At 43.1% G+C, this 22197-nt stretch overlaps 1 protein-coding gene across 3 annotated transcripts in view; it reads left to right on the top strand.

The window, feature by feature from the left end:
* LOC129708355 (jupiter microtubule associated homolog 2-like) overlaps positions 1–22197 on the top strand; it is a 122061-nt gene that overhangs the window by 79606 nt on the left and 20258 nt on the right. The window contains exons 2-3 of one of the 3 annotated variants that reach the window (XM_055654040.1): positions 15190–15283; positions 20851–21005. In XM_055654040.1, the coding sequence (XP_055510015.1) occupies positions 15228–15283; positions 20851–21005 (211 nt within the window). In that variant the 5' untranslated portion in view covers positions 15190–15227. Of the gene's footprint in view, positions 1–15185; positions 15284–20850; positions 21006–22197 lie in introns of those variants that run through there. The other 2 variants (XM_055654043.1, XM_055654041.1) reach the window with 2 other exon arrangements.

Raw genomic sequence — 22197 nt, 5'->3', positions numbered from 1 at the left:
ATCAGATTTTAATCAATTTATTGTCATGTACATTCCAGTACAATAAAATTCCTTGTTCACGAAGATAACAGAATAAACTATATATACAGCAATGGTGAAATAACTGTAAAAAATATAAGGATGAGTGCAAAACAAGAGAATGGTGCATGATTGTAGTGCAAAAGAATATTAAAGTACAATACTGGAGTAATCAAATGAGATAATAGTATGTGGCAGCACTTCCAGGAATGGAGTGTGAAACAGGTGACTGGGTCAGGATTCTGATGGCAGTGGGAAATAACCTGTTCTTAAATCTGGACATCCGAGCTTTTAACCTATATTTTCTCCTAGAAGGTAGGAGAGAGATAAGGGAATGCCCACGTGGCAGGCAGGATTCAATGCACCATGAAGATGGATTGGAAAGGAGGTGACGAACTGGTGATCAATTGAGCTGTGTTCACTATTCTAAGGGGGTTCAGGCAGACGAGCAGATTAGTCGGCGTACCAGGCTGAGATGCATCCAGTCAGAATACTTTCTATAGTGTATATGCAGGAGTTCAAGAGAATCCTCATTGACATGCTGAATCGTCTCTGATGCCTAAAAAAGTATATAGACTGGTTCACTTACTTGATCACCACATCAGTGTGATATGGATGCTGAATAACTTGAAGCTGTTAACCATTTCCACAGCAGCTGAGGAAGGGTTGTGTTCACCCCTGTACTTCCTTGGGTCAATATCCATCTCTTTCCTGTCCTTCATCCTATCATTGTAGATCTGGCCAACGCCTGAGGCATCATTGACAAACTTAAAGATTGGGTCAGCTGAGGCTCCAGATTTACTTATAGTAGAGAATTCCAAAGATTTACTGTCCTTTGAAGATTTTTCAACTCATCTCAGTCCTAAATGATCTGTCACTTGCCCTAATATTGTGACCCCCAGCTCTCGACTCCTCAACAGCCTACTGAGAGCTGTGAGAATTTTGCAAGTTTCAATTGACTTGCAAAATTCAAGTTTCAACTGACCTCTCATTCTTCTAAACTCTGGAGAATACCTAGCCTTATCCACTCAATTTCTCTTCCTCTGGCAAACGTGTCATCCCTGGAACTTTGTGTTAATACCTCCAGGGCAAGTACATCTTTTTCTAATATTTCTTGCACATGGACAAAAACAATGATCTAGGGAACTTGGCGTAGTTAACAGTGATGTCTCAAAGAAAGTCCATATTGGAGAAGAAAAGATGCTGGAGGTCTTAAAATGCATAGAGGTGGATAGATGCCTGCGACCTGATCAAATGTATCTTAGGATATTGTGGAAAGTTGGGAAAGAAATGTGGGGCCACAGGCAGAAATATTTGTATCATCAATCGGCACAGGTGAGATGGCGGGAGACTGGAGGGTGGCTAAAGTATAAGAAGACCTGCAAGAAAAATCAAGAGATGTGTTTCTGAAGACGTTTTGGAGGGACAGGATCTGTCTGCATTTGTAAAGGTAAACACTAATTAGGGATTGACACAAAAAGCTGGACTAACTGCAGGACAGGCAGCATCTCTGGAGAGAAGGATTACTAATTAGGGATAGTCACTGTGGCTTTGAAGAGATGGCGCACAATAACTCCAGCCTTCAAGAACTTTTATCCACCGTGGTGCTCTCCCCCTCGCCTTAAACCTCTCTGGATACCCAGAAAACAATGATACCTATGTTAGACTTCTATTTATTGACTATAGCTCAACTTTCAACATCATGATCTCATAGAAACATAGAAAATAGGTGCAGTAGTAGGCTATTCGGCCCTTCGAGCCTGCACCGCCATTCAATATGATCATGGCTGATCATGTAGGAAGTAATTTCCAACGTTATTGATGCCTTAAGTTATGAAGGCCAACATTCCATTAGCTTTCTCCACTGCCTGCTGTACCTGCACAGCAACTTTCAGTGACTGGTGTACAAGGACGCCCAGGTCTCGCTGTACCTCCCCCTTACCTAACCTAACCCCATTGAGATAATAATCTGCCCCCTTGTTTTTGCCGCCAAAGTGGATAACCTCACATTTATCTATATTGCTTTCTCTCTCTCTCCATCACCTTCCTGTGATGCTACTTTCAAATAACTATTACCTGCACTCCTAGATCTGTCTGGTCTACAACACTCTCCAGAGCCCTTCCACTCACCGTGTAGGTTCTGTCCATGATAGTGCTTCCAAAATGCAACTCCTCACATTTCACAAGGTGCTAGAGTCAGGATGGAAGCTTTGCTAGATATCCACAAAGTCTAAGGAGTTGACCAGCTCTGTCAACTTCTTCACTGACTCACTCACTTCATCCATACTCATCTTAGATTAGATTAGATTCCTTTATTGTCATTCAGACCTTTCGGTCTGAACGAAATTTCGTTTCCCTACAGTCATACATATAATAAAAAATGACAAAACACACACAATCAACACAAATTTAACATCCACCACAGTGAGTTCACCAAACACCTCCTCACTGTGATGGAAGGCAAAATCTTAAAGTCTCTGTCTCTTCCCTCTTTGTTCTCCCTCTGTTCTCAAATCTAGAACTAAAAGTCAGCACCCCTTTTGCCACTGGATCTTTGACTGACCCACAGATCACAATCAATCTGGATGCATGACAACACAGACCATAATAATTCTCAATACTCGTGTCCTGCAAGGATGCATTCTCAGTTCCATACTACACTTCCTATATACTCAATACTGCAGCTAAATCCGGCTGTAACTCCATCTACATGTTTGCATATGACAGCACTGTGGTGGGCTGAATCATAAACAATGACAAGATGGAGTACAGGAAGGAAATAGAGAACTTAGTAACATGGCAGATGGGGCTTGTCAGCCTGGGAAGGCAGTCCATCTAGGAGAGGGAAAACAGATTTAAAACCTCCACTGCCTTGTGGCCATATCCAGTCATAGTAAAGGCTCCAGGAGTAAACCTCAAGAAAATCTGGAGTCGGAGCCCCCAAGACAGTTCGTCATTGTCTATAACCTCGCTCGGGCAGCTCCTACGATGGCGCTGGTGCCAAACTGTAACGGCCCTGCTGTTCCATTGGATCAATCAGTGACGTGGTGAGGGCGGACGTGATGCATGGGCAACAGCCTGACCTCCATATGACATCGTCCAAGCTTGCATCCGACAAACTAGGATGCATCACCCATGGTCAGTCATGACCGAGGGGGGCCTACAAAAGTAACGTGGTGTCAGGACAATGACCGTTTCCACAATGGTAACAAGATGAAGGAGCTAGTTATCGACATCAGGAAATGTGATGGAGACTTCAGGGAACATAGTGTAGAAATTGAAATGGTTAAGAAATTGAAGTTCCTTGGAGTAAATATTACGAACAATTTGTCATGAACCAACCATATTGAAGTGACAGCCAAGTGACAACACCTCTGCTTCCTCGGGAGACTGAGGAAATTCTAAATTAAATTCTTGCTCCACCCCAATCATTCCTTCTCTCTGCTTCCGTTGGGCAGAAGATACAGAAGTTTGAAAGTGCGCTTCACTAGACGCAGGAACAGCCTCTTCTCTGTTATTAGGCTTCTGAATGATCTTTCCAGAAGCCAGGGTACTGTTTTGATTCACCTCTACCCCATTGCAGACATTGGACTTTGGTTCGAACAGGTGCACAACATTCCTGAGAACTATATTCTGCACTCTGTATCTTTCCTTTTGCTCTACCTATTGTGCTTGAGTTTGGGTTGATTGTATTTATGTATAGTATCTGATTTGATTGGATGGCATGCAAAACAAAGCTTTTCACTGCACGTCGGTACACGTGACTCCAATAAACCTAAATCTTGTGCATGACAAAACATGTCTCATAAATTTGATTAAGTGTTTTGGTGAGTTAAGAAGATTGATAAGGGCGGTGTAGTAGATATTGTCTACATTAAAATAGCTGGAAAGTAGGAGAGAGGGTAGTGATTGTGTTATTTTTCAGACATCCTATGACCAGCAGTATGCCACAGGGATCAGTGCTGGTTCATAGTTTATATTCATGATTTGGGTGAGAATAAGGATGGCATGGTTAGTAAGTTTGCAGTTATTAAAATTGGTGGTACACAAGAGAGTGAAGAAGAATGTCTACAATTACAACACGATCTTGATTAACTGCATAACTTTCCTACCACTGATGTTAGGCTCACCAGCCTGTAGTTCACAGGTTTGTTCTTTTAGCCTTTCTTCAATAAAGAGACAATTTTAGGCACCTCCAGTCTTCCAGTACCTCACATACAGCTGAAAAGGATATTAAAATCTCTGCCAAGGCACCTGAAATTTGTTCCCTGGGTTTCCCCAACATTCCCAGATATACTTGGTCAGGCTTTTATGCACATCAACACCGCCATCATCTGCTATTTTGTAATGTAGATAGGTTTCAGGACATCTGCCCTTAATTCTCCAGCTTCCCCATGACCGTCCCTACTTTCCATAACTTTCTCCACAGTAAATCTAAATGAGAAGCACACATTTTACCAATCCCTTGTGCCTCTATGCATGGAAGACCGCATTGATCCTTAAGGGACTTATCCTATCTAGTTATATTTTTGTTCCTAATGCGCTGACAGAATCTCTTAGGATTCCCCTTTATCTTATCTGCCAAGGATATATCATGTCCTTTTTGAGCTCTCCATATTTTTCCCCCAGGAAATCTATGGAATACCAGAATCACCCATTCTTCAGAGCCAGTTGCTACAGTAAATCCCACCAATTCATGGAAAGCCATAACCCCAATCACACCTGGTGGTGGACTAAGCACAGCACCAACACAGAAACATAGAAAATAGGTGCCCTTTGAGCCAGCACTGCCATTCAATATGATCATGGCTGATCATCCAAAATCTGGCCTTTTCCCCATATCCCTTGATTCCCTTAGCCCTAAGAGCTAAATCTAACTCTCCCTTGAAAACATCCAGTGAATTGGCCTCCCACTGCCTTCAGTGGCAGATAATTCCACAGATTCGCAACTCTGGGTGGAAAAGGTTTTCCTCATTTGAGTCCTAAATGGCTTACCTCTTATTTTTAAACTGTGACTCCTGGTTCTGGACTCCCCGAACATCGGGAACATTTTTCCTGCATCTAGTCTGTCCAATCCTCTAAGAATTTTATGTGTTTCTATAAGATATCCTCTCATCCTTCTAAATTCCAGCGAATACAAGCCCAGTCGACCCATTCTTTCATCATACGTCAGTTCCGCCATCCCGGGAATTAACCTGGTGAACCTACGTTGCACTCCCTCAATAGCACTAATGTCTTTCCTCAAATTAGGAGACCAAAATTGCACACAATACTCCAGATGTGGCCTCACAGGGCTTTGTACAACTGCAGTAGGACCTCCTTGCACCAAACTCAAATCCACTCGCAATGAAGGTTTTCTTCACTGTCTGCTGTACCTGCATGCTTACTTTCAGTGACTGATGTACAAGCATACCCAGGTCTCATTGCACCTCCCCTTCTCCTAATCTGACACCATTCAGATAATAATCTGCCTTCCTGTTCTTGCCACCAAAATGGATAACCTCATATTTATCCACATTAAACTGCATCTGCTGTCTCTGCCCACTCACCCAACCTATCCAAGTCATCCTGCTGCCTCATAGCATCCTCCTCGCAGCTCACACTGCCACTCAGCTTTGTGTCATCCGCAAACTTGGAGATGTTACATTTAATTCCCTTGTTTAAATTGTTTATATTGTAAATAACGGGTCACAGCACTGAGCCTTGCGGCACCCCACTAGTCACCATTATGAAAACGACCCGTTAATTCCCACTCTTTGCTTCCTGTCTGCCAACCAGTTATCCATGTCAATACCCTACCCCCAATATCATGTGCTCTAATTTTGCACACTAATCTCTTGTGTGGGACCTTGTCAAAGGCTTTTTGGAAGTCCAGATGCACCACATCCACTGGCTTTCCCTTATCCATTGTACTTGTTACATCCTCAAAATATTCCAAAAGGTTAGTCAAGCATAATTTCTCCTACATAAATCCATGCTGACACTGACAGACCCCGTCACTGCTTTCCAAGCAGTGGCCCTGAGGTGTTGAAGATGTACACCTGCAAAACATTGAGGTGGTCAATTCAAGACCTCCATTTCAGGGGCAACAAAAAAAACACCTGCTGGTGGAACTCAGTGCATCAAGCAACATCTGTAGATGCAAAGGAATGGAAAGGAAAACCCAATGCAGTTTCGATCCGAAACATAAACCTTCCTTTCGATCTTCTGGTGCTGCTTGATTTGCTGAGTTCCTCCAGCAGGTTATTTGTTGCTTCACATTTCCGTATCATCCCTCAAATGCCTCATCATTTTCCAGAAAGCCCAATGAGAATACAATTTCTCATTTCAGGAGTACATTTGAATTTCCCTTGAGGACGATGTACTTGCTGCCATCAAGGGGCGGCAAGGTGCCGCAGCGGTAGAACTGCTTCCTGACAACACCAGAGACCTGGGTTTAATCCTGGCTATGGGTGCTGTATGTACCGAGTTTGTGCATTCTCCCCATGGGTTTTCTCTGGGTGATCCGGTTTCCTCCCGCACTCCAAGGACGTACAGGTTTGTAGGTTAATTGGCTTGGTAAAATTGTAAATCTTCCCGGAGCGGACACTGTGGGCCGAAGGGCCTCTTTCCGCTCTGTATCTCTAAACTTAACAAAATTAGACCTCAAGAGAGCAGACACTTTCTCAAGAATGTGTACTTTAAACTTGTAGGCATGGGTGTGTTCATGAAGTGTGACATATATCACCCAGATGAACAATGAGTTCAGGCAAATGGCCCAGCACAAGCTCCTTGACATCCAAAATTTTTGGCTGTAAAATTCAGGCTTGCAAGGTGGGTAGTCACTCGCTGGAAAGGTAAGGTGATGCTTTTTTTTGTTGTAAAATTCATGTAATTCAAAAATTTAATAGTTGCCTTATCAAAGGTTACTGCGAACAATAAAAGCCTATGAATCACGATTATTGGCATGCATAGAATAATGTCTGGGGGGAGGGGAGGGTGTGGGCGGAGGGGGAGGGGTGTGGGCGGAGGGGTGTGGGGGCAGGGGGGTTGTGGGGTAGGTGGTGTGTGGAGCACGGGGAGGGTGTGGGCGGAGGGAGGGAGGTGTGTAGGCGGGGGTTGTGGGGGTAGGGGGGGGATTGTGGGGGAGGGGGGGTGTGGGCTGGGGGAGGAGTGTGGAGACGAGAGTTGTGGGGGGTTGGTGGGGGCGGGGTGGGGGGAGGAGGGTGTGTGGGCAGGGGGATGGGGTTGTGTGGGCGGGGGGAGGGGTGTGTGTGGGCGGGGGGGTTTTGGGGGGAGGTGGTATGTGTGGGCGGGGGTTGTGGGGGGGGGGGGGGGGGTCAGCGAGGGGACCAGAGGAGAAGGGGCTGGAGCTGGAGGTGCAATAGGGTGATTTCACGAAAGGTCACTGGAGCGTAGATCCGCACCCACGTGACCGAAAATTTGAAGTGGAGTACATGCTATACATCCGGTACATGTTAGTGAATGGGAAAACACGCACTTCCACACCCGTTAAAAACATCGAAAATGGCCAGTTTATGAGCTGCAATTTACTGTGCCAGTCGGGGTGACCGTGAGGCACAGCTACCTAAATTTACAGTCCAAAAAAAAGATAGAAACTAAGGTAAATTCAAGAGGGAGCTGAAGGTGCAAATCCAGCGGAAATGACCAGTGGACATTTCCCGTGGAGATTTAAAGATCTAAAATATCGGGAATTATCTCGTTTGCTCGCTGCATTTCATCAAAAGTAAGGCATTATTGACTTTTTTATCTTTATTCATTTGTTATATGAAAAGTTTTAAAAGTGAAAAATCCGTCAGTAAAATTGCAAAATCGCCCATGGTTCTCAGGTGGGTTTTAACATGCAAGATGAAAACGCTTCTGAAGCTACATTTACTATTTAAATAATCGTAAACTATCAATGCGTTTTGAAATAAATTTACAAAACGCAATTTTACTGACGGATTTTTTACTTTTCATATAACAAATGAATAAAGATAAAAAAGTAAATAATGCCTTACTTTTGATGAAATGCAGCGAGCAAACGCGATAATTCCCGATATTTTGGATCTTTAAATCTTCACGGCAAATGTCCGCTGGTCATTTCCGCTGGATTTGCACCTTCAGCTCCCTCTTGAATTTACCTTAGTTTCTATCTTTTTTTTGGACTGTAAATTTAGGTAGCTGTGCAATAGAAAGACCATGCAACCCGGAAGAGCACAACATCAGAGTTTTAATTATGTACAGATAGATTGGATGAAGGTACCAAATGTATGATTGCTAATTTTACCTATGACAGAAAAAAGGTAGACAAACAAGTTGAGAAAAGGTTACATAGTGAGTGGGCAAAGATCTGACAAATATGGTATGGTATATGGTAGAAAAATGTGGTATTGTCTATTTTGCATGGAAATTGCAAATGCACATTACGTGGTGAAGTGGCAGATTTTTATATCGTTCAAGAGATTAGTCCCTCTAGCCGCTAAATGGACAGCATGGTTAAGGGGAATCTGTATGCATGTGAGCTCACCATCAGAGCTTCTTCACAGATAAGTCTTCCAAAACACAGTCTTTTGATTAATAAATTCTTTATTGTTGATGAAAACATAAGGTACATCCAAACTTCTTCCGAGTCGTTACTATATTCTTCATCGAACTCCAGCTTATCGCTTTAAAGATTAGAAACTTTGTGTCTGTTACACTTCGCATGGTCGAAAGGTAAACCTCCATGCTGGTTCCAAACTAAACTAAAAACTAAGCTTCTGCGCAAGATACATAGCCCCAAACACGCCACAAAATACATCATGAATCCCACCCACAATATAACGGGCAGTCTAAAATTTAAAGACACATGCCATCATTAATGACACGCAAAACAAGCCAAATGGCCACGACACGTGGTGAGAGATTACAGAACTCAGATATGCAAAGGGATCAGGGATATTGCATGATTTGCAGAAGGCTAGCGTGCAAGTAATTAGAAAAGGTTATTGCTTATTGTGAGAAGAAAAAAATAAAAATATGGAGGTTGGACTTGGATTTGACTCCTTATTTAATGACATAAATGCAGAGTAAATTATACTGAAACCAGGAATGGGCGGGTTATCTTATGAAGCAAAGTCCGACAGGTTAAAGTTGTACCCACTACAGTTTAGAAGAGTGAAAAAGACAAGATTGAAATGTACAAGATCGTAGGGTGGATGTGGAAAGGCTGATTCCACTTGTTTAAAAATAAGGGATGACCAATTTAAGAGATTATTATTTTTTCTCTCAAAGGGTTGTGAGTCTTTAGAACTCTCTTCCTCAAAACACAGTGTTTGAATTATTTTAAGGCAGCGGTTGATAGATACTTGATAAGCAATGGGCGAAAGGGTATCAGAATTAGGAAGGAATGCAGATTGCAAATTATAATCCGATCAGCCATGAACATAATGAATTGTTGGATGATATGCTGCTGAGTGGCCTACTCCTACACCAAGATAACTCCTAATCAATGGATTTTTGCCTTATGAAAGGGTTCTTCAGCCAAATCATATGCAGCCACCTGGGCATTCTTTTAAACCTTAGATAGGGGTGAGATTAAAATGCAGGTTTCTCCTGCCTGTCAGAGTCGAACTTTCTCAGGCTGTTCAGCTGCTGCAGAAAAATTGTTCCGACTTCCGTTCTCGGAAGTTTTTTTTTTAAAATCGCGGGACAATTTAATCCCTGGAGTAAATTAAAAAGCTACTTCTAACGCCGTCAACGCCTACAACGGGACGGATCTCACGTAGGGGACAAAACATAAGGTAAGTCGTTTGTTTTACATATAAACTTGGCTTCTTAGGATAACTTTAATCCAAATTTCATTGGCGAAAATGTAATTTTGGCCCCATACAAACCGGCAGTGTTTTTCCTGCCGATATGGGGATTAAATTCACTGCAACCGCAATGTTCCAAATGATCGCGTTCCAGAAAAACCCACTCGCATGATGATTTAAACGGCCATTAATTTACAGGTATTAAACATTAAATTCCTTCCATTTGGCCTATAAATCCATGACAATGAGATTTAAAAATTATGTTATATTGTGAATTCTTGTGTGAATGTTATTTGGACACTTAGGCTATTTAATCTATTCTTAAGAAATTGATAGATGTTTAGATCTAGTAATTGAATTTTGTAATTTGCTACAATTAGGTAACTAACTAATTATATGTTTTAATTTCAAGTCATCTAAGTAAGATTGTTTCAGAATGTTTCAATCTATAACAACTGAAAATTTCTTTCAGTAATCTTAATTTTTAAGAAAGTTATAACCATATAACAAATAACCATATAACAATTACAGCACGGAAACAGGCCATCTCGACCCTTCTAGTCCGTGCCAAACACGTATTCTCCCCTAGTCCCATATACCTGCGCTCAGACCATAACCCTCCATTCCTTTCCCGTCCATATAACTATCCAATTTATTTTTAAATGATAAAAACGAACCTGCCTCCACCACCTTCACTGGAAGCTCATTCCACACAGCCACCACTCTCTGAGTAGAGAAGTTCCTCCTCATGTTATCCCTAAACTTCTGTCCCTTAATTCTCAAGTCATGTCCCCTTGTTTGAATCTTCCCTACTCTCAGTGGGAGAAGCTTATCCACGTCAACTCTGTCTATCCCTCTCATCATTTAAAGACCTCTATCAAGTCCCCCCTTAACCTTCTGCGCTCCAAAGAATAAAGCCCTAACTTGTTCAACCTTTCGCTGTAACTTAGTTGCTGAAACCCAGGCAACATTCTAGTAAATATCCTCTGTACTCTCTCTATTTTGTTGACATCCTTCCTATAATTAGGCGACCAAAATTGTACACCATACTCCAGAATTGGCCTCACCAATGCCTTGTACAATTTTAACATTACATCCCAACTTCTATACTCAATGCTCTGATTTATAAAGGTCAGCACACCAAAAGCTTTCTTTACCACCCTATCTACATGAGATTCCACTTTCAGGGAACTGTGCACAGTTATTCCCAGATCCCTCTGTTCACCTGCATTCTTCAATTCCCTACCATTTACCATGTACGTCCTATTTTGATTTGTCCTGCCAAGATGTAGCACCTCACACTTATCAGCATTAAACTCCATCTGCCATCTTTCAGCCCACTCTTCCAACTGGCATAAATCTCTGTAGACTTTGAAAATCTACTTCATTATCCACAACCCCACCTATCTTAGTATCATCTGCATACTTACTAATCCAATTTACCACACCATCATCCAGATCATTGATGTACATGACAAACAACAAAGGACCCACAGAGATCCCTGTGGCACCCCACTAGTCACTGGCCTCCAACCTGACAAACAACCATCCACCATTACTCTCTGGCATCTCCCATTCAGCCACTGTTGAATCCATCTTGGTACTCCACCATTAATACCCAACAATTGAACCTTCTTAACCAACCTTCCGTGAGGAACCTTGTTAAAGACCTTACTGAAGTCCATATATACAACATCCACTGCTTTATCCTCATCAATTTCCCGAGTAACCTCTTCAAAAAATTCAAGAAGATTAGTCAAACATGACCTTCCAGGCACAAATCCACGTTGACTGTTCCTAATCAGACCCTGTTTATCCAGATGCTTATATATATTATCTCTAAGTATCCTTTCCATTAATTTGCCCACCACTGACGTCAAACTAACAAGTCTATAATTGCTAGGTTTACTCTAAGACCCCTTTTTAAACAATGGAACAACATGCGCAGTACGCCAATCCTCCGGCACTATTCCCGTTTCTAATGACATTTGAAATATTTCTGTCATAGCCCCTGTTATTTCTACACTAACTTCCCTCAATGTCCTAGGGAATATCCTGTCCGGACCTGGAGACTTATCCACTTTTATATTTCTCAAAAGTGTCAGTACTTCCTCTTCTTTGAATCTCATAGTTTCCATAGCTACTCTACTTGTTTCCCGTACCTCACATAATTCAATATCCTTCTCCTTGGTGAATACCGAAGAAAAGAAATTGTTCAATATTTCCCCCCATCTCTTTTGGCTCTCTAATGGACCAATTTTATCCCTCGTTATCCTTTTGCTATTAATATAGCTGTAGAAAACCTTTGGATTTAATTTCACCTTACTGCCAAAGCAACCTCATATCTTCCTTTAGCTTTTCTAATTTCTTTCTTAAGATTCTTTTTACATTCTTTATACTCCTCAAGCACCTCATTTACTCCATGCTGCCTATAATTATTGTAGATCTCTCTCTTTTTCCGAACCGTGTCCAATTTCCCTTGAAAACCATGGCTCTTTCCAATTTTTACTATTTCCTTTCAACCAAACAGGGACATAAAGATTCTGTACTCTTAAAATTTCACCTTTAAATATCCTCCATTTCTCTTCCACATCTTTCCCATAAAACAAACTGTCCCAATTTACTCCTTTTAAATCCTTTCGCATCTCCTCAAAGTTAGCCTTTCTCCAATCAAAAATCTCAACCCTAGGTCCAGTTCTGACCCTCTCCATAATTATATTGAAACTAATGGTATTGTGATCACTGGTCCCGAACTGTTCCCCAACGCATACCTCTGCCACCTGACCCGTCTCATTTCCTAACAGGAGGTCCAGCACCGCCCCTTCTCTAGTAGGTACTTCTATGCATTGCTGCAAAAAACTATCCTGCACACATTTTACAAACTCCAACCCATCCAGCCCATTTACAGAATGTGTTTCCCAATCTATGTGTGGAAAATTGAAATCTCCCACAATCACTACCTTGTGCTTACTACTAATATCTGCAATCTCCTTACATATTTGCTCTTCCAATTCTCGCTCCCCATTTGGCGGTCTATAATACACCCCTATAAGTGTTGCTACCCCTTTCCCATTTCTCAGTTCCACCCAAATAGCCTCCCTAGACGAGCTCTCTAATCTATCCTGCCAAAGCACTGCTGTAATATCTTCCCTGATAAGCAATGCAACATCTCCACCTCTTGCCCCTCCAATTCTATCACACCTGAAGCAACGAAATCCTGGAATATTTAGTTTCCAATCACAGCCCTCCTGCAACCATGTTTCACTGATCGCCACAACATCATACTTCCAGGTGTCAATCCAGGCTCTAAGTTCATCCACCTTTCTTACAATGCTCCTAGCATTAAAATATACACATTTAAGAAACCCACCCTCTCTTATTCTCTGTTTATTGTCTTTTTCTTCTCTCTCCCCTACATTTTGGGTCAGAGTGCTACCATTCTCTGCCTCCTGCCTCACACACTGACTGCTAGCTTTCCCAATTTGAGTCCCTCCCCCCAACCATACTAGTTTAAAGTCCCCCCAGTAGCCTTTGCAAATCTCCCCGCCAGGATATTGGTCCCCCTCGAGTTCAAGTGCAACCCGTCCTTTCTGTACAGGTCGCACCTTCCCCAAAAGAGGTCCCAATGATCCAGAAACTTGAATCCATACCCACTGCACCAGTCCCTCATCCACTCATTTATCCTCCACCTCGCTCCATTCCTACTCTCACTGTCGCATGGCACAGGCAGTAATCCTGAGATTGTTACCTTTGCAGTCCTTCTCCTTAACTCTACCTAACTCCCTAAATTCTTCTTTCAGGACCTCTTCTCTTTTTTTACCTATGTCGTCGGTACCTATATGTACCACAACCTCAGGCTCCTCTCCCTCCCATTTCAGGATTTCTTGGACACGTTCAGACACATCCCTGACCCTGGTACCAGGGAGGCAAACTACCATCCTTTTGGGCTTTTGACTGTCCTCGATCACAACCTTTGTGTTAAGCCAATGGAAAAACAATAGGGAACAAGATGCTAATTTCCAAGTATGAAAATGGCCATAACTTTTTTAATACTGAAGTTATGAATGTGAATTAGGTGTCAAATTAAACTTCTTTTTATGCTTTAACTGATGGGATAAATTACTGACTTGATTTTTAAAACTCAAAATGTTGTAAGATTGCTACATACAAACTCCGTAAAGACAGCACCCGTAGTCAGGATCTAACCCGGACCTCTGGCGCTGTAGGGCAGCAACTCTATCGCTGTGTCACCCTTTTCTTGTTATCCACTCGAAATATAACGCAAACCATCCTTGTCCTGCCCATTAGACAATTCCACTCTCCAGATTTTTTACAATGGAGAGCAACAGTCGGCTCAATATTGGTGAATAAGAAGCTCGTCGCGCTATAGCTGTCTTGAATGGGGCGACCATGGTTCGCAGTTGAGGGAATTGGTGCAAAATGCGAACAACTAAGTCTGGGGACAGCATTGTTTCTCATTCACCAATAAGATTGAAATTTTCCGCTAGGCAACTGCAGTGCTGCTCAAAGCCCCACCCTATTGCATTATTGCCTGGAAATCAATCTGACGGTTCAGTTCTGGCGAAGAACGCCATGGTGATTATACGTCAAGGTACAGAAGAACACGAAGCATTTAGGTTTTAAATGGCCATCATTAAATATAGATTTTGAACTCGGCCATAGAAAAAAACAGTACACGTCTGGTCTAATGAAAGGGAATGTTTCCAATGTAATTGTAGTTATCTTGGTGAGTTTGAGGGATAAGGCGAATAACTGTTGTCGTGAAACCCCTCGTTCACGCTGTTGAACGCGCGCCCCCCTCGTTCTCCCGCTGTTACCGCGCGCGCCCTCGCTGGGCGCGCCCGCCCGTCGTGCCGCGCGCCCCTCGCTGGGCGCTGCCCTCCCCCCCCCGTCGTGCCCCCCGCGCGCCCCCTCGTCGTGCTCGCGGCCCCTCGCTGCGCTGCCCCCTCCCCCCGTCGTGCCCCGCGCCCCTCGCTGGGCGCGCCCTCCCGTCTGCCCGGCGCCCCTCGCTGGGCGCTTCCCCCCCCCCCCGTCGTGCCCGCGCGCCCCTCGCTGGGCGCTGCCCCCTCCCGTCGTGCCCGCGCGCCCCTCGCCGTTACCAACGGTGAGGAGACCCGACCAAAGATCTTTGGACCCGACCGTTTACCCATGACATCACCTCGCTTCGAACAAAGCCCAGCGCCGCGCGGCGTCTCGCCTCCCGGGACGTGACTGACAGCGTTTGCAGCCAATCACAGCATCAAGGCCCGCCTACGGTTTGTTCCGTTGCCCAATGCGAGAAGGGGTGGTGGGGGCTCTCGAGTTCGCGCCAATGGAAGCACGCGAGGGCGGGGCTGGGTTTATAAATAAGCGGCAGCGGACCGGGTGGCTGGTTGTGGACACTGAAGAGGCAGTCGGAAAGCACAGCTGGAGATGACGACTACAACCATATACCAGGGCTTGGACTCCACAGGCCGCAGTAGCTCCAGGTAGCCTTGTGGGGGTTCGGTCGGTCTTCCTAGTTGCCGTTGCCCTGGAGACGGGGTTTGTTGGAGGGGCGGGTTGCCCGCTCCGGTCCCCATCCTAGCCACCTGATCCGCTTCATCCCTCCCCAAACCGGGTTTCTTTCCCTTATATCGCCTCTCCTACAATAATCTGCCCAGTCCACCGAGCGGTCCTGACTCGTGTTTGGGTTTCCTTGGAGCCACGTATGTTGGTTCGACCCCCTCCCATCGCAAGTCTGGGCGTTGTTTCCGACTCCTCGATAAGGAGTTGCTGCATTGTTAAAATCAATTCGAGCCTTGTTCCTCGAGGCAGACGTATTTGGTGCGGTTTGTCTATAACAGTCAAAGATACCGGCCGAATTGGGATTATTGGACGACATGATAACGGCTTGGTGATATGTGCACATGATTAAAACCGTGCCGCAACAGTTTTGATTGGAGAAAATGAACCGTCCGAAATGCGTTGTAATGGCTCTGCGTGAATGTAATGAAATGGTTAGTTCTGACAATGTTAACAATAGTGATCCTTAAGGAAAATCCCTACCCATCTTTTGTTCGTTTTTTTTTAAATATAAGGCCCTGATGCTGATGGTGTACTTGGTGAATTTATAGGGTCCGCAGAGCCTCGAAAGGACCAACTGTATAATATTTGAAATGTCGCTGTAAAATGGCCCTGTTCCAAAATGATGGGTGGGTCCTTCTTCCATTGTCTGAGTGCAAACCTGCAATGTTCAGACATATACAGCCACATTTGTGCAACATTTTTTTTTAAAGGCGCTGGCATGGCTGATCGTGGATCGGAATCCCCCATTAGCTGAAGTGTACACATTGTACATGTAAAAAGACAGACTGGTTGAAGAGCTTTTGATAGGCTTTGTGTAATTTCTTAGACAAAAACAAGTTGCTTATAAGTGTTTGTAATCCAGATATGGTTAATTAAAGATTGTGAATATGCACGAGTGAACGTGCTTTGTTCTGTTTGTGAATTTAATACACAGGCTTAGTAACTATAGAAGCTAATGGTTGCTGGGGACTGGAGGCCAAAAAACAACACCCTATTTGAAGAAGAGGGAGGAGAACTGGGGACAAACCTGCGAGTTTGATGTTATTAGTTATGAAAGTGCTGGATTTAACAATGGAGCAGGTAGCAGTGCCAGAAACTTGGGTTCAATCCTGACCTCGGGTACTGATTGTGTAGCGTTTGCACGTTCCCGCTGTGACTGTTAGTTTCCTCCCATGTCCCAAACACATTTGCAGGTTTAACAGTCTCTGTAAAATGCCCTTAGTACATAGGGAATAGATGTGAAAGTGGGATATGAATGGGCAATTGGTGGTTGGTGTGGACTTGGTGGGCCGAAGGGCCTTGTTTCCAAGCTGTATCTTTCAATCAATCAAAAAATGGTGGATTGCACAATTGGCATGGATTCATAAAAGGGCTATCATACCTGACTAATTAAATCCTTTTGATTCATAACATAGATTAGTTGGGGTGAGATGATGGATGTGGTGTATTTGCATTTTCAGATTATTTCAAAAAGGACCCACACCAGTTAGCCATCAAGATTAGAGGATATGAAGACACAATAAACTGCAAATGCTGGGATCTTGAGCAAAGCACAAGACTGCTCTACTGTTTTATGCAGCTCACAATTTTCTTGGTTAAATTCAGTGGGTCAGGCAGGGTCTGAAGAAGGGTCCCAACCCAATATGTCATCTATTCATTCACTCTCCAGATGCTGCCTGGCTCACTGAGGTCCTCCAGCATTTATGGAATGTTAAATTAGGGTTATAATGACATGGACTGAGAATTAATGAGTAGATAAAACAAAATGTGATTGGGTTGGTTGGTTTTAAGTAGTCAGACTGACTAGTAGGCATAGTAGAGATTGGCCTTTGGTGCCCTACATAATCACAACCACAATCTTTGTCAGTGACTTGACTGCGGGGAATAGATGTCATTTCTAAACTTGTAAAACCAGCTGGGATGGTGAGCAGAGAGAAAGTTGTAAGGGGACTTCAGCGTGATATGGTCATACTGAGTGAATGGATGAGAGCATGACGAATATAATATGTGGAGAAACATGTGAGATGCATAAAACAGTAAAGCAAAGTCTTGGTTTTCAAATGGTAACATATTGGTAAATGTTGATATTGGGGTAGGGTGGGGGAGGGGCACAATCAGGCAGGCAAATTAAATATTGGCCATTTTACTAAAAAATCTCAGTATAGGAGTTAATGTCTCATAACGTCTTGGGAGGCTACAAATGGAGGGTTATGTGTGGGTTTTGGTTACCATTCCGAAAAAAACAGATATACATGACATAGGATGTTAGGAATGATGATTCATTAGAAGGGCTGCAGAAATGGTGAATTTGTTGTAGTTGCAGTCATCCAATTGATAGATTATTGAGGGAAGTTGGATCAACGGAACTGTGCAGCTCTGCATTTTGTAGCTTTTAACTTCTTTTTGTGCTCTTACTCACTGTTCTCAATGGGATGACATCATCTACAGTTTATCCCCACTGCAACACTGTCCTTACCCTATTAAAGATATTTATTTTGTCGTCTACATTCCCCTCCTATCCTGTATGATGGTATTGTTTTATTATTGTCATTTGTACTGCAGTACAGTGAAAAGCTTTTATTTGCATACTATCCAATTACATTAGATCATACTGTACATGAGATCATCCGTACTGTACATGAGAGACACAATCAATTTAATTGTCATTTGGACTACAGGTACAAACGAAATGCCGTTTCTGCCATACATTACACACAAAAGCGACACAACATAATTACATTTTACATAAAAATACATAGCTGTGATGGAAGGTTCAGAATATACTGATTTCAAACAAAGCACAGTACGGGTTATACTTTTACTGCATAGTAGTTTAATAGTTATGGGGTAAAGGTCCACATGCCCAAAGAAGGTTAGCTGGAAGATTGGGACCATCTCTAATTTATGGGAGGACTGTTCAGTAGTCGGATAACAAGGGAAGAAACTGTTCAATTCAGATGGTATGTGGTTCCAAACTGCCCAACAGGAGAGGGGAGAAGTGGAATGACGAATGAAAACAGTCCCTGATTATGTTGGCTACTTTCCCAAGGCAATGTGAAGTGCAGATGGAGTCGATTGGAGGGTGGGTGGTATCTGCGTGATGGAGTGGACTCCTGCACCTTGTGTCTATTGACTATATCTGCAACTCTGTAATTTCTGTGGTCTTGTGCAGTTGTTCCCAAACCAAGCTGTAATGCAACCTGATAATATGCTTTCTGTGGAAGTTGGTAAGTGTGGTTGGAGACATGCCAAATCTCAGTCTTCTGAAGAAATAAGGCCATGATGTTCTTTATTGGCCATAGCTTCCATATGGTTGGTCCAGTCCCAATGCGTGCTATTTCTGCCAAGGAACTTAATGCTTATTTGTTACCATTTCTGCTTCAGCAGTATTGATGCTAATTGGGGTATATACTACCCCATACTTCCAGGTCAATAACCAGCTCCTTCATCTTGCTGCCATTGAAGGAGGTTGCATCTCTGGAGAGAAGGAATGGGTGATATTTCTGGTCAAGATCCTTCTTCAGACGGAAGATGTCTGAAGGATGGTCATAACCCGAAACGTCACCCATTCCTTCTATCCAGAGATGCTGCCTGTCCGGCTGAGTCACTCCAGCATTTTTGTCTATCTTCGGTGTAAACCAGCATCTGCAGTTCCTTCCTACATTTTGAAGGAGAGGATGTTGTTTTGATAAAATGTTACTGTAGATGGTTTATGCATGCAACCTATAATGTAGCTACCTCATCACCATTAACACGCCCCATCATATCAGTATAACTATGATATCCTCCCCTTTCTTCCTCCCATTTGGTCCTGGTACGCCTGTAGGCTGGATGCAGCCAGTGCTGGGACATGTGTGCCATGTGCTTTAATAAATGCTCTAGTAAAGGTTACAGTGTGTCAGACTAAACTCCTTTACATGGTGTCAGACAGTTACTATGCCCTCTACGTTCTTCCTGACCTCCATCTTGTTATTGTTTAAGATCCAGCAGTACTGTGGTGCCATCTGCAAACTTGTACATGGAGTTAGAACAGAACTTGGCCCCCACTGTCATGAGTATATAGGGAGGAAGAGGCTGAGAACACATCTTGAAGCACTTTAGCATGGTGGATGTCAGGGCCACTGGATGGTAGTCATCAATGCACACCAACTTGACTTTCCATGATGATAGTGGACATCTTAAAATAATTGGAGATCTCAAAATGAATTAGTGAGAAGTTAAAGATGTCTGTGAATGTTTCTGCCTGCAGCTAGTACAACTTGCATTACTCTGAGTAGAGTAAAGTTTTTTTTAGTTTAGATATGTGTGTGGAAACACGCCCTTCAACCCACAAAGTCTATGTTGACCAGCAATCACCCGTACACAAGTTCTATGCTACACACTAGGGGCAATTTGCCAATTAACCTACAAACCTGCATATCTTTAGAATGTGGGAGGAAACTGAAGCACCTGGAGGAAACCCACATGGTCACATGGAAAACATGCAAACTCCGTAAAGAGTGCATGATGCTGGAATAATGAACCGTTTTGGCAGTTGATCATGGTAAACACTCCAATGATGGCTCATGCTTTCTAAGATGTTTCAAGAGATTCAACATGTCTCTGAAGACTAACTAATTTTGACACATGCACGGTAGAAAGTATCCTGATTGGCCATGCCATGATGCAACCAATTTAGTTTTATTATTGTTGCGTATACCAAGGTACAGTGAAAAGCTATTTGTGTGCTATCCAGTCAAAGAAAAGACTGATGACAAAAAAACTGTCCACAGTACAAAGGGTACCACATTTAGTACAAGATAAAACCCAATTAAAGGTAATTCAGTTCTCCATTGAGATAATGGGAGGTCAGGGCCACTCTAGCTGATGAGAGGATTGTTTTAGTTGCAAGACGAAAGGGAAGAAACTGTCTCTGAATCTGGGGGTATGTGTTTCCAAACTTCTCTATTTCTTGCCTGATGGGAGAGGGGCAGTGATGAGGTAGTGTGAGACTCGTCTTTGATTATGCTGATGGCCTTGCTGAGCCAGCATGATGGAATCAATTGAACGGAGGTTGCTTGTGTGATTGTCTGTGCTGCATCCACTACTCTACAATTTCATGCAGTCTTGGATGGAGCTGTCCCCAAACCATGCTGTGATGCACCTAATAAAATGCTTTCAAAAGCGCATCTGTAAATGTTGGAGAGGGTTATTGGGGATACGTTGAACTTCCCTAGCCTTCTAAGAAAGTAGTGATGTTGATGTGCTTTGTTGACCATAGCTTTGATGTAGCTGGTCCAGGCCAAATTGCTGATGATATTTATTTCGAGAAATTCCTAATTGTTCTATTTGATCTTATTTGATTGTCCACGCCAGGTTGATTGCATTTGTCAAAACATCTCCCGCCCCTGCACAGCACTTGTTTGCATACAAATGCTTAGATCTATTTGAGTTAATTGGTTGTTGTAGAGAAATGAGATTTACGGAATTTTGTTTTTTATTTTCCAAGTAGAGTGTTGCAGCCTCCTGGTGGCGGATCCAGCATCTCATTCGGGGTGGAGGAAAATGTCAAACCTGTGCATTCTCGACCAAGCAAAACTGCGTCCAATATCTTTGGACCACCAGTGGACAGCCAGCCTGCGGCACGAAGAACAAACCCACCAGGTTCAGTTTGATGTTTTGTACCTAGTACCTAAAATAAGCTTGGAGTTGACAGAAGTTAATTTCTATCTTGTGTGTTCCTTGTTCTCTCACAAGCACATTGAGATTTATTGAAACTAATCTGGTGTAGAGAGCTATACACTAAGTTGTACGTATGCTTGTTTTTATTCTCCAGTTATTCTTTATGCCATTAATCTTAGTAATAGTCTGTAAGTAAAGCTTTTTGCAGGATATTATTTGGTAAGTGACTAAAAAGCAGAGATCCTGTTTAATCTTAACCAATGGTACAGATCAGTAAGAGTATTTAATTTTTTAATGTTTGAAGTCAAAATACTCAGCAAACATTTAATTCATAGTTCTACAGGGTCTTGCAGTTGTACAGGGTCTTGGTGAGATCACACCTGGAGTATTGCGTACAGTTTTGGTCTCCTAATCTGAGGAAAGACATTCTTGCTATAGAGGGAGTACAGAAAAGGTTCACCAGACTGATTCCTGGGATGTCAGGACTTTCATATGAAGAAAGACTGGATAGACTCGGCTTGTACTCGCTAGAATTTAGAAGATTGAGGGGGGATTTTATAGAAACTTCCAAAATTCCTAGGCTAGATGCAGGAAGATTGTTCCTGATGTTGGGGAAGTCCAGAACAAGGGGTCACAGTTTAAGGATAAGGGGGGAAATCTTTTAGGACCGAGATGAGAAAAACATTTTTCACACAGAGAGTGGTGAATCTCTGGAATTCTCTGCCACAGAAGGTAGTTGAGGCCAGTTCATTGGCTATATTTAAGAGGGAGTTAGATGTGGCCCTTGTGGCTAAAGGGATCAGGGGCTATGGAGAGAAGGCAGGTACAGGATACTGAGTTGGATGATCATATTGAATGGCGGTGCAGGCTCGAAGGGCTGAATGGCCTATACCTGCACCTATTTTCTATGTCTATGTTTCAAGTGTGTCCCCTTGTCATTGATTTATTATGGTGCAGGAGCAGGCCACTTGGCCCATGGTTCATATCTTTTTTAAAAACAGTGCAGTCAAAACATTGATGATTTGAAATCATTTTTCATTCTCTTCCCCCCCCCTCCCCCCCCCCTCCATAACCCTTGTAAACAGTGAGTGCCACGTTATCAATGCCTTTTAAATTAAAAGGTACTTCATCCTCTTGCATCAGTTCCACAAAACTTCTAAACTAGGCCATCTGG

The sequence above is a fragment of the Leucoraja erinacea genome, chromosome 23, assembly GCF_028641065.1.
Source record: "Leucoraja erinacea ecotype New England chromosome 23, Leri_hhj_1, whole genome shotgun sequence".
Lineage (NCBI taxonomy): Eukaryota > Metazoa > Chordata > Chondrichthyes > Rajiformes > Rajidae > Leucoraja > Leucoraja erinaceus.
The sequence above is the reverse complement of the archived record's forward strand: the minus strand, read 5'-3'. Positions and strand labels throughout refer to the sequence as shown.